The 13,825-nt window shown below is 37.6% G+C and overlaps 1 protein-coding gene across 1 annotated transcript; it reads right to left on the reverse strand.

The window, feature by feature from the left end:
* Nucleotides 1-1,453: 1,453 nt before the first annotated feature.
* Nucleotides 1,454-2,053, reverse strand: LOC104434739 (translocator protein homolog). Its single transcript, XM_010047611.2, has one exon. It carries the CDS (start codon nucleotides 2,051-2,053, stop codon nucleotides 1,454-1,456), a length of 600 nt encoding a protein of 199 aa, XP_010045913.2.
* Between the last annotated feature and the right edge of the window lie 11,772 nt (nucleotides 2,054-13,825).

A 13,825-nucleotide genomic window follows, 5' to 3' on the forward strand; every position in this document is an offset into this window, starting at 1 on the left:
TTGGAATCGGTGTACTGGAAACCGGACCCAGATACCGATTTCACTTTTAAGAATCGAAAATTGCACTAGCACTTCTAAGAATTGGACGGAACCAACCGATTTTGTCCAATTCGGAAGGTGTCCCGTCCAATCGATCCGTTTTGCTCACCCCTAAGATCTGGTACCAACCACTTGAGGTCACAAGACCCTAGGTGGAAGGTCATCCAACCTCATTGACAGTTGTGCCTAGGCAAGGATCACGTAGGGTTGTGCCTAGGCAAGGATCACGTGACATCCAATGACTCCACCCTATGGTTGTGCGACCTTCCATTGGTTCACTAGTGCTATATTTGACCTTGCCACCAACATTGAGCATTACCAATCTTGGTGAGGATAAAATTGGACTTTCGAAATTCTGGTGAGGATAAAGTTGGAAGAAAATATTCATTAGCCTTCTAAAAATGCTCAAACCTTAAATTGGGTAGAACTTGCATTGGGTTATGGGACTTTGGAAATGTTAGCTTTGATTTTAAAGCCTCTAAAATTTTCTTGCGAAATACCCTAACTTTGGCATAAAAGCCTTTAGAAGCTCAAAGCTCATTCATAAAATTACACCAAATGCAGCCTAACTTCCCTTGATGACCTAGGCATGAATTTTCTTGACAGCAAGTTAAAATTTTATCCTAACAAAAAGCTGACTAGTTCAAGAGCCTATTCGGTTTTAAGATAGAACCAAAGATTCAAACCCATGAATTGGAAATTGAACCAACTCGGTTGGCTCCCAATAATTCTATTGAAAAACCCACCCTGTACAACCTCAAATAGGTCGATAAAGTCAATCCAAACCAATTCGATTTCAAGATAGAATTGGAACCAATGCTCACGCCTTCTTTTCTTCTTCTTTTTTGGATAAAGGAAACGAACAAATTAAGCTCATATTTTGAATGGTGAAATCGAGACTTCTCTAGATTTAATTTGTGCCCTTGGTAGAATTAACTTAGGATTGATCAACCCAATACATGTCTACCGTCTAGACAAGTCAACCTCAGCCTCGGAGAGGCATAAACAATTATATCGGACCAACCCGTGCGATGTTCCTGGGTCCCCAAAATACATGGGCCGGACCAACGTGCCCGCTCATTTTCATTCATTTATTTCATTTCCCCCCTTAGAACTCATTTTGTCTCTAATAAAAGGGTCAAAGCATTTTATGAGAAAATTCTCAACTAAGAGTTCGGTTAGATATTCTAGTCAGGTGATTTTTGTCATTTGATGCAATCATCATCACCAATGATGAAAATCAAACTTCATTGCCAATTTGCGCCGAAAAATTTGAACGTGGCATGACTTTGTCATCGACTAATACCATCTAATAACCGCAAGAAAATAAGAATTGCTGAGGAATATATAGAGAAAGAAAAGCTGACTTCTACAATGCGAAAAATCCCTAGCTAAACAAAAATTGCAACTTAAATTAAGAAATCGCAAGACTAAAAGTCATAATGGCAAGAAATCCCACCCACACGACGCAAGGCCCCACAATTTCTCCGGCGAGAGGATTCACCTTCCCGAACTCGCGCTTGCACGCCACAAGGGTCCCCAAATGCACGAGGCAAAAGGCCAGCCCGACCCAAGTCGCCCCCATCACGAGAACCAGCGGGTCCCACACTATGCCAAGCGACGTGGCGGCGATGTAGAGGGGCAGCGCGTCAGATTGGGCGCCGAACCCGCCCTCGGCCCACACGAGCCAGCTCGCAAGGCCCATGAAGAACGACAAGCCGAGCGAGACCACGTGCACGAGCCAGAGAGGGGGAAGCCACAGAGGCTTGGGTCGCGCATTGTACCTCTTGCCCGACCCGAACAGAAGGATTATGGCCATGGTGAGGGCCAAATTCGTCCCGACGACGACGGCGAAGGTCTTTAGGGCGCGTTTTGCCTTGACCCTTCTCTTCTCTTGGCGGGCTTTTGACGAGGACACTGCCACCGCCGGCTCGAAGTGGTCATTGTTGATTCCATTATTGAAAGTTTGCGGAGAAGGAGGCGGAGGAGAAGGAGGAGAAGGAGGAGGAGGCATGGCTAATTGGCAGATTATGTTGGGAGAGTAATTGGAAGATGACGGATTAGGGATAAAATGTGACTAAGAGGATAGCCAAATAGGCAATTCATTGAACGGCGGGGAGCGAATTCAGGGACTTAACGAGATTAGGACTTAATTTTCTAGGGGAATTCAATCGATTGAATCATTCATGTAGCGACACTTTCCATGTTTCCCTTCGTTTTCCCAATGCTTAATAATGGCACTATATCTCACGGCTTTGGTTGGAGGACCGTTGAATTTCTCAAATAAGCAAGTATACAACTAGGATTTGAAATAAGGTTTATTTTAAGGAAAAAAAAGCTAAGTTTATTTACCTAGATATTTCAAAATATACTAAAGATATGTTTACTTTGCAGAAAATGAATAATTTGAATTTTTTTCTTAAAAATGACCACTTGTATAGATTATAAAAATAAATGAATAAAAATACATTTATCGTTCATGAAAAGATTTAGTCATAAATTATTACCGGTAATGATTGCAATTTTTATTAACAAATAATTTCAAGTGACATGTATAATTATTTTTTTATAAAATATTTTCTAAATTATTTATTTTTCACAAAATAAGTGGAGTTTTAAAGTAGAATGAGTGTGTGTTGGTAAGAAAAGACTGACTTTCCAATGCGATTTTGGCCATTAAAAGATACAATTCCTGAATAAATATAAGAAATCAGCCTTGTTATTGTTATCTCAATAAGCTTCATCAGCTAAATTTCGTAAAAGCCCTTCTTTAATATTGATGGTGCACTTAACTAGTTTACCAATGTTTCGAAGCCATACAAACATTTCAAAGTATGGTAATATTCCCTAATCAAAAGTAAATTAGTTACGCAAGTTAACTATAAAGAAGAAAATATTCTGTTGCAGAATTTGATTGAAAGCAAAACTTTTATGTCTCTTTTTAGTAAGTTAACTTTTCCTTTCTACCAAAAATAGAATCAGTTTTCTTCGGCCAAGGTATGTCATTATAAAAATTTACTTTATCGAGGTTAAAAACGTAAACTTTTTACCTTTTGGGATTGCCATTAGTATCTAACTCTTATTAAAATGAACATCTTAAGACTCCCTGGTTATTAATTATCTTTTAACTAATGGGATGCGCCTTAAAATGACAAGTAAAGAGCATACTCAAATTGCCAAATATTAGCATGTGTCATTTTATTCAATGGTTTATTAGTATCCTTCTAAACATTGGCCTTTAAAAAGAAGGGGTTTTAGCTAAACATGGCTAGAGAAGGAATGTAAGATTTTTAGGGAAAGTTCCCAATTGATTTTATTCAGGATCCTCCTTGCCTTTTAAAACTGAAGATAATGGCATCACAGTCCTTATAGCCTTTTAATGCCGACAATCTTGGCCGTCCAAGTAATACAACATGGGAAAGTGATTTCATGACAACTGATGACACGACATGGGAAAGAGATTCCCCGACAAAGCTTACAGACCTCAGGACACTTCAATAGCCCGATACAGGCTGAGATTCCTTTTACTAATTGATGGGTTCGTAGATGACGTCGACATCGAAGCTGTCTATGAGTTACTGGCCTCTCGACATTTCTCATAGTACGAGATTCTTAATATGACTGTTCAATATTGAAAATCCCATCGATTCTGTCTGATTACGTCTATATTCTTCTAGGACCCGATCTATGTCATCCCCTGTGGCTTCATGTGTCTAGAATCATGTCTTCGGAATATGTGTTGAGCCAAAGGGACCTTTCAATAGTCCAGTTCCATCCGCAAAGAATTCCCTGCACCCCTTTGTATGCTTTGCTGATTTCTAGAAAACTGCATCTAAATGACCTGTATAACTTTGCAACCAGACATAAACGATTTATATGGCTTATTGATGTTTAGATGCACGTGTGAGTTAATATTAAATATATCCCACATCGAAAACTTAATTTGGTTTGGAGTAGTTAATTTATCATAATTAGCTCATAATTCATTTATATAAGGTTTTGAATGAATATGTGTCTCATTTGACATGTTAATGGGCTCAGACTTACATCATATCTTAATGACAACCTCCTAGGTGAATATATCAAGCTATTGTTGCACACTTATTAAAGTCGATAATTTGGTGAATATCTCAAAGAAGGAATCTCCTTATCAACTCGATTTCCAAGCAACTTTCATGATCAGTATGGTGGAAGAGATTAGGAGTAGGTAAATGTTGTGATGTAGCAACACGGCTTGAATGGCACAACCTTTGTGGTTTAGTTGGGCAAAAGTAGGGGTGTACAACCAAACCGGTTCTATTTGGAAATCAGACCGGATTGAAGCATTTGAAAAAAAGGTCCAAGAACCAATTCTTGTTGGAACCAGTTCTTGTTGGAACCAATTCAGGAACAAGTTCCAAATTTGTGGAACCGATTATAACCGGTTTGAGAACAGATTCATAGTGAATACCCATCCGAGAACCAGATCGGATCACCATGTTTTGGAAGCAGTTTTATAAGCTAAAAAGCTAAACACCTAATTTATTTTTACCCTAAATCCTAACCTCAACACTCCCTCGTCCTTTGTCCTTCTTCAAAACTCCTCGCTAGTCTTTCCTCTTCCCCTAAATTTTTATGGATGAATGGGGAGTGGATTTTTATAAATTATGTTTTATTTTGTGTGTTTGAATTTTTTATCGTTTATAATTGTACGTGACTATGTATTCATCTTATGGATTATTGTTTTTAGCAGATTATGATTCATTTTATTCATCTTTTACTTTAAATCGTTTCGTTATTCATATTCTCATATGATTTTGCTATAAAAAATGAACCAAAAAAAGGAACAAAAAAATAAAATAGGTTCTCAATAGACCTTGTAATTTGACCAAAAAAATAGGGTAGGTTCCAGAACCGATTCCAAGCAAACAGGATAATTTCTAGGGTTTAAAAATTAGAAACCGGTTAAAACAAAATAGGTTAAAGATTCTAGCTCTGTAACTTACCTACCTTGGAATCGATCACCCCTAGGCAAAAGAGACCAGGGATGAACATGATCCTTATTGAAGATTTGAGTTGACACATGTTGATGTAAAATGGTACATGAATTATGGGGAAGCAGAGCTATCACAAGAGAAGATTGTTAAAATGTACGTGTAAATTGTGTTAGTTTAGTCCCACGTCAAAAAATTGGTGTGTCATGGATTAGTTAATATATTTTAATTGGTTCATAACTTTTTGACTTAAACTTATGAGTGAATGTGAGTCTAACTAGAAAATTTGACATGGGACTTGGACAGTCCGTTTTACACATCCTTAACGGAGAACAAATTTCTTAAGTTCATATTTGACAGCTAGGAATTTTTTAAAGGTGAAATGATAATGGAGTTCTACCGGTGAGAAATGCCCACTTTTGTAACCACAAACGTACCTCTTCCCATCAATGACTCCAAAAACTACTGATGCCCAGTACTTGTCATCAGCGTCCGTTTGAAAACCCCTCTTCCCAAGAGAAGGGATTTAGAGGAAGGTGCTCAGTTTTCTTTCAAAACCTAGATGGCTTAGGTATCAGCTTGTCTCCATGGTGGTGGATCCCTTTGGAGCAGCTTCTGCTAAGGATTAGTTTGCGCTATGGGCATCTTTTTCTATGAAAGCATGATGCCATCTTGAATCACAATATCAACAAACTATGTTAACAACTTAGATATGAGCTTCCTCATCTGGACTGAATAGGAGAATGTCGTCTAGGTAGGTGAGAGCACCATGAAGAATGGGCTTGAAGATCTTGCGTGTGGCCTTCTAAAACAATGAAAGCGTTGTTTTAGGTCTAAATGATATAACCATCCACTAAATATGTTTGCTTGGGATATAAAATCCTATTTTAGATCTTTCTTCTGAATGAATGCCCAATTGATAAAATCTTACTTTGAGATCAAATATACAAAATATTATGGCTTTGGAGATACTTCAGAACTAGGTGTTCTTGTTGGGAAGTCAACAAGGGTCTGAATTGGCTTTTGAATCAAACTCCTTGAGGCAAAAGTCTTGGCATTCTTGTAAGGAGACCCCAACCAATGACAATATCTCATTTTGGAGATGGAAAGCCTAGTACTTGAGTTATCACATGGTAATTGTTGAAACTAACAATGTAATCTAAAGGAGGGTGAATAAGTTGTTTCAGAAATTTTGATAAATTTTCATGAAATGTTTCGAGTTGAATTTTGATTGACGCAAGGATAGTTTAATAACAGAAGACGCAAATACTTCTATCAAATACTTTAAGTTGTTTGCCTAGATATTGCAAAACATACTAGATTAGGATGAGCCTGCACATTGCCGAGGAAGGACAAACTTTCTAGTTCTAGTATCATTTCGACCCATTAAAAGATTATTATGAAAAAGTAACCTTATTCTTGTTCCTAATTAGCTCAATTTGAGAATATTTGTAAACACTCATCTTTAGTATTTGATATGTCGTGATTATGACGGTGCAACAGAGTAGAGAATACACTTGTCTATTTAACAAAGGTTTCGAAGAAATACAACAATTTCACACTATGGTTATATACCCTAATCGTTAGTAAATCAATTACCCCAGTTAACTGCAAAGAAGAAAATATTCTGTTACAATTTGTTTGAAAGTGAAATTTTATGTCTTTTTAGTAAATTGATTTTTCATTTCAACCAAAAATATAATAAGTTGTCCTTGACCAAAGAATGCCTCTTTAGAAATAAAGCATGCGTAAGGTCCTGAGCCCATTCCCTGTTTGATGGTTCTATTTCTACAGTCCGACATGTAAGATGATTAAAGTTCATGTGGTTTTTCCAAGGTGCAATTTAAAATATTACGAGCTAATATGTTCTTTAGTCCTTCTGTCTATGGTAAGACGTGCATAACAAAATTTCTGAAATAGAAATGAATTTCTGGTTAGAAATTGATTTCTCAATTTATATTTCCTGAACAAGTTTGTAAGTAAAAAAACGCGTTTGATAACAACTCAGAATTTTTATTACTAGAATAGAAATTTGCTTGATAACAAAATAAAATTTCTATTTTTAGGGAGGCTGCAAGCGACGGGTATCCAACGGTGGGCTATCAATAGGCGTCCAACGTCTAACGATTTGCGGGGTGGGCCAACATCTGGCATCCAGCGACGGGCATCCTTGCCCCGCGGTGGGCAACCAATGTTTAATGACCGGTGGCGGGCAATTGGCGGTGGGTGTCTAACAGTTAGCAGCGGGCGAACGGCGGGCGGTAACAAAAGTGAACGATGAGAAAAGTTTTCATTTTTCATTTTTGTTCCAGAAATTAAAAAAAAAGCTATAAATTTTAGTGTTTGATTTTTGCTCCAAAACTATTTTTGGAGTAGAAATATGTTTCAAAAATAGAAAATTGAAATTGCATTATTAAATGAATTTTTATTTCAAATCTGTTCCGAAGAAATTCGTTCCAAAAATAGAAAAATGAAATTGCATTATAAAACGGATTTTTATTCCAAATCTATTCTGAGGAACAGAAAAATAAAGAAACTGAAAAACATTAATTTTGTCATGCGTGCCCTTAATTTGCTCATTTACCATTAGAAAGCAATATTCGTGGGCCAGCAGCCCATGGGCCCAAACAAGCCCACCCCGGACAAATGGGCCTAAGGAACATTTTTGGGTGGGCCTAAGTAAAGCTGTTTAATAGAAAAGCAGGCTCGACAATTTTGCACATGGATGGAGCAACAAGTTAGGCCTAGCCCTGGAGCGCCATCGGCCCGGGGTGATCACATCTATTCTAGATTATCTCCTAAAGGCTGGAATTATTCCAGTTCAATTTACCTTTCTCTTTTGAAAAAGAAGCTAGAAGATCGTGTTTTCTCTAACTCCATATTCGCTGCTCGCTCCAACTTTCCCATCTAGAGAGGCCGAAGCTGTTGATGTGATTGGAAAAGCGCGTTTCCCTAAAAAGAAAGCTGATGGAAAGCAAAATGATATGCTCGAATTTTCTAGAGTCCTCTAGATATAGGCCATGTTTGGTTCGATTTTTTTAAGGGGGCAAATTTTTTTATGTTTGGCAAGTGTTTTTGAATGCTCATTTTTCTAAATGTGAGCATTCTCAATACTGAAAGCTGAATGCTGGAAATGAGGTGCTTTGGGCATTGGGCATTTTGGAAATGCAACGTGTCACTATTCATCGTCTCTCCCCCTTCGTCTTCTTCTCTTCCCTGCCCATCTTCTTCCCTATTCATCTTCTTCTTTCCCACCCATCGAGCTTCTTCGGCAGCTGCCACCGCCGCTTGAGGGTCGCGCGTCCCCAGTGACCACCGCATGGGGGTGGCGCGACCCACAACCTCAGGTGACGTCACCTGACGCGTGCGGACCCCAGGCAGATCTGGCGGTCCGAAGGCCAGATCTGGCCTCTACGACCTCAAGTGCTTGAGGTTGCGCCTCCAGGCAACTAGATCTAGCTGCCACTGCGACCTCAGGCGGCTAGATCTGGCCGTCCGACAGTTGGCCGACAGTTAGCCAGTCGCCAGTCACCAAATTTGATTTTCAGATTTAAAAAAAGTAAAAATAAAAGCAAAAGCCCATTACAAATATTAGTTTTGCCAAACGGTATTTATATTAAAGTTGCATTTCAATGCTATTTGATACTACAATTTACCAAATGGTACAACATTTCGGAAAACCCCTTTACTTCAAAGGTATTTGCATTCTCCTGAGAGCATTTCCTTAAAGCCAAACCAAACGGGCCCATATTCTTTGGCTCTTTGTGCTGGTCTCGTGCTTTTTCAAATGCTCAACCTTTACGGGTATCCTTTTCAATTGCTTGGATGCCTCCGTGCTTTTTGGCTGATCGATGGAGTCAGAAATGAGAAGGAAAACACACCAAAGCAAATACACTGACGTTGCAATGTTATTTTATGGCTCACGTTCCTTGATGGTGACCAAATGCCGGAAGATCTGGCCATGAAAACGCTCGAATGCGAGGAACTCGCGAAACAGGGCAACACAGTAAATGAGTGGGAGCGTAATCCTAGGATATGGAGTGAGATAGATCCAGATTGGATAAAAGCACTAAAAAATCTTCAATGAAAAAACAAAACCTAGGAACATGAGGTTGTTATTCCCCTAGCATCAGCACCACAATCGATACAAATGGTGGCTCATATGGGAGATTAGCTACATCCATGGCTATGATATAAGAGAATTCCTACCCCCACCTTATTGTGTTCTATTACAATTCTTGTCCTGGCGAACAAACGCGGTCTTAAAAGATTCCCATTGTGTAGCTTGTCTAGATTCTTCCATGAATTCCATATTTTGACGCTGGTTCTCATTTTATATATGTTGTACATATTGGAGAACCATGTAAAATTGAAATATACATGAATCCGGTTTTTCTCTTCTTGTCTTCTAAACTCACTTTTGATTTTGTAGAAGGGTTTTGAAGGGGATTGGTATTTACCTCACTAGTTACTCGAAATGTTTGGTCTAAGGTGCCAATGAAGTTTCGACTATATATTTGATATCGTAGTCCCACAAGATGTAAGTGGGGAATCCCATGATTGGCAGTATACTCAAGTTTAGGCCCGTCCTTCGCTTTGCAAACTAGCCAATCTTTCTTAAGACCCGAGATAGATTGGAGACTCGAATCTAAGGTGTCCAACGTGGCATTTAAATATTAATAATGAAAGTATTCACAAATAAAGGAAATATTAAAAATCAAAATTAGTATTAAAAAATTAATCAAATACTGGGCGCAAGAACAGCACATTTGACCACCGAATTTTCTAGGCGGTATTGACATGGTGCTAATGTGTCAGTCCTGTGAGTATTTGCTTTTTTAGTTTTAAAGGAAAGACGAACTTGAAAAATTAAGAAGTATATAGTTTAGGGACTCAATTATACGAGAAAAGATTAAGTTACCTGATCAAAGATTTATAATAGTTCGAGGACCTGCAATACATTTATTCCTTTTTTGACTCTAAGTTCAGCTTTTTGAAACTTACTAAAATTGGATTTTAATAACACACTTACCGCCCGATCTTCTTTAAAATAGTGTTTTTTTTTTCCAGATTTTTTAGAGCATATAAACGTTATTGTTCGGAGGCTATAAGATTTCTTCCATGAATTTTAACAAATAATTTAAACAAAAAAATCGGAGAGAAATTCAAAGGTATCTTAAAAGCAAAAATAAAATCATCTCCAATTAGACTTGTCAAATAAATTGGTTGGGTCAAAAATGGTCTAATCTAAATAAAGCTACTTAACTAATTTTGATTTATTTCCATGCAATACAAATCTAGTGAGCTATTCTTGACCCAACACAAACCAATTCATATAACTAAAAGACTTCTATATTTAATCAAATTTAGGAAAATTCAAACCCAAATTAAAGTAAAAGCATCGAGTAAGTGAGCCAGAGAAAGTGAAGAGAAAGTCATATAGAGGTGGGTTGGATCTAAGTAAGTTGTGACCCATTTAACACCCGTATAAGTCCAACTATGACTCATAAAGTTGAAGCTAAACTCATTTATGATTCATTTAACGATAAACTTATATAGCAACTTAACCCAATAAATATGAATTAATAAATACATAATCCATTTTACGACAGAGCAATACATGGATTGCATCGTAGCATGTGAAAGAGAGAGAGAGAGAGAGAGAGAGGGTTATTGCCTGTTCTCGATGTATGTCGGCTCAGCTCACACGAACCATAGATTAGTTGTGTTCCACGTGAGGCCCTGTCCATCTGATAATTCATGTGACCCGAGATCTCTTGCACCATGATCATCCAACATTTTCTAGAGAGGGAGAAAGCGGGAGGGGCCTGCGAGGGGAAAGCGATTGGCGTCCCATCGGATGGTGGTCCTCTCGTGCACTTCGCAATGTGTGGCTAGCACGGTGCGGATGCATGTGTGCGTGCGTGCGTGCAGCTCGGAAATTGACAGGGACGCGCGAACTGCTAATGAACCCTTCACAGGAAAAGGCGGATACGCCCACTATTTGCCTGAATCCGGTCGATCTCGGAGCTAAAGTTGCGGAAACCCTAGGTGACTACTGCACACTAGCGCTTTCATTTAATGAAAAGCACGAAGATTCCTGCGGATGTTGTTTTCATATTAGCTGGAGCTTTTTCGTTGAGCACCTATGGCCCCATGACATAAAATTTTGTTTTGGTTCTTGAGTTACTTATTCTTCCGTGCACCTCATTGTCTTTTGCATTGGACTTTCTAACATTGGTGAAGTATGACGGTTTGTGGTAGATGAGTGTCGTTAAGATAGATTGAGACAATTCGTTTTCTAACATTGGTGAAGTATGACAGTTTGTGGTAGATGAGTGTCATTAAGATAGATTGAGACAATTCGTTTTGAAAGTAGAGTGATTTGAAATAGAAGTGCACCTATGATTGAAAATTGAGATGTGCCATTATGTGAACTTCATCACTTTATTGGGTAGAAGAACACTAGAAGTCTTAAAAAAAAAATTGAAGTGCCACTTTAAAAAAAAAAGAAGATCATTTGAAATTTCAACAAAAAATAATATGTGGCTTTTTTAATAAAAAATTTTGTATGACTTCTCATATTATTTAAAAAGTCCAATCCACTTGACATTTCCACATGGTGTGATTGGTAATGAAATGATCGTTTGTCAACAACGAATGACATTAAAGTAATCACTTTAAACAAAATTTGGTATTCAAACGATCACTAATTACAATTTTTAAACAACATCGTTTACGGATTATAGTAGGACTGAGAAAATAATAAAATATAATCATGTTGGATTTTTGGTGAAATCAAAATCACCACTCAAGTGATCTTAATTTTTTTTTAAGTGGCCCTTTAGTAATTCGGAAAAAAAATTTAGCACTAAAGTAAATGTCGTACACAAATTGACACTTTTAATGTCATTTTCCCTGCTTTATTGCATGGTGACTCTTGCGTGTGCTAGAGGTAATTGGATTGAGAAATAGTACACCTCTCCATCCGATGTCAACATTGACGACAGGGTGCAATGAAATATGGGTATGCTTATTGAAGAATTTGAAGAATTTGACGGGCACTCAAGAACCTTTTGAATCAGATGATTGATGAGGAGGAGAGAGGATCTCAATCCGGAAGTAAGAGTACGTGTGATTCGACCATGTAAGATAGGTTATGTGGGAAAATTACCCAAATTAGCCCTAAACTTATTTTATATATGTCAATTTAGTGTTAAATTTGAAATTCCAATGTAGCAATTTCAATCAATTTTAGCTAGAAATAACCGGCACAATAATCCAATTATCGATAGACATCTTACGTGACAAAGCACCACATTAGTGACAAAGCACCACATTAGTGATTTCTCACAAAAATTAATCATGAAAAATATATTAGAATTATACGTAAATATTCTGGTTTAAACTGATAAAATTGAAATAATTATACCTAAATTGATGTTCACATGACAAATTTAAAATCTATTAGATAATTTTCTCAAGGTTGCGTGGAGATATTGGAGACGACGACGACGTCTCTTTTTCAGAGCTTTTCCCCCGTGACCCATGAAATTGACGCAAAAAAGTGCGAATGATGAGGAGTCCAATTGCATATGGATGGCATAAATATTGTGATAATGAGAGTGGGGAGATAAGTCAAATGGTAATAATTCCGTCGGGTCGAGATCGAGATGAGACAACGAAAGTCGGTGGGGGCTAATCGAGTGCGCCATCTGTTGCGCCAATTTGGGGGAATCGATTGGTCTATTGACAAATTTAATTGTTCTAGAATAGAATTTGAGACATTTTCACATGGGATCTCTCTCGACGATATGGGGAGCTAATTATGGCTTTGAATGCTCGAAAGAGAAGCAGCCTCCTTCAGCACATAACCTAGGAAAAGACAGAAAACCGGAAACCGGAACCGGCTGTGCAGATCGAGCCTGACCCCGACCCGGACCACGTAACATCAATTGCCTTGAAAATTAAGTTAGTTTGAATAAAGCGTACTTCTTTTTCTTTTTTTTTGACAAGAATAAAGCGTACTCAACAAAACCCATTTTCATAATTTCCACCAAATAATTGGGTCAGTTCGTTTTTCTAAGAGAAACTTTTCCATATTTAAATGACGAAAAACTTAATCGACCAACGAACTGAAAATAACAAAAATTAGATAGGAAAAGAACGAATTTCCCTTTAGCAAGAAATGAAAACATTTTCTTTAAATTATCAAATGAATGAATTTCCATGAAAATATTTTTTTATCATAAAATTTTCAGTAAAATAAACACATTCTCAATAAAATAAAATAAAATAAAAAAAAAACCCTTTCGACCATGCTTCTGCTTTCATCAATGTCAAAGAACTAGACATTCGAGGGGCTCGAGAAGCAGCTCCGATCCCCATAACCATACCACGCCGTTGCTCATCCACCACGCTCGCTTCCTTTATTGCATCGGGGACTCCCCCCCTCAATACTAAAATTCAGATTATTTTTTTCCCAATAAAATTTTAAATCGCAAAATATTTTTCTGTAATCAGAAACACATCCACATAATTTCCCCACGCCGCCGCGCATTTCCGGCAGTAATTTCTTTTTCTTTATGTAAGAATTCGAATATTTCGTAACTAACTAATTTTGCTCAACCTTTCAAGTGCCAATTCCTTATGCATAGGCAATGCGCGTGCCAATTACTATTTAGTAAATAAAAAAAAATCACTATATTATTTCTTCCCCCAAACTGTACCCGAAAAACAGATCAAGTCTATGATAATCGTAATTTTATCATACCTTCTTTATAAGATACCGTAAAATACAAAAATGGAAAAAA

Source organism: Eucalyptus grandis, chromosome 2 (genome assembly GCF_016545825.1).
Source record: "Eucalyptus grandis isolate ANBG69807.140 chromosome 2, ASM1654582v1, whole genome shotgun sequence".
Lineage (NCBI taxonomy): Eukaryota > Viridiplantae > Streptophyta > Magnoliopsida > Myrtales > Myrtaceae > Eucalyptus > Eucalyptus grandis.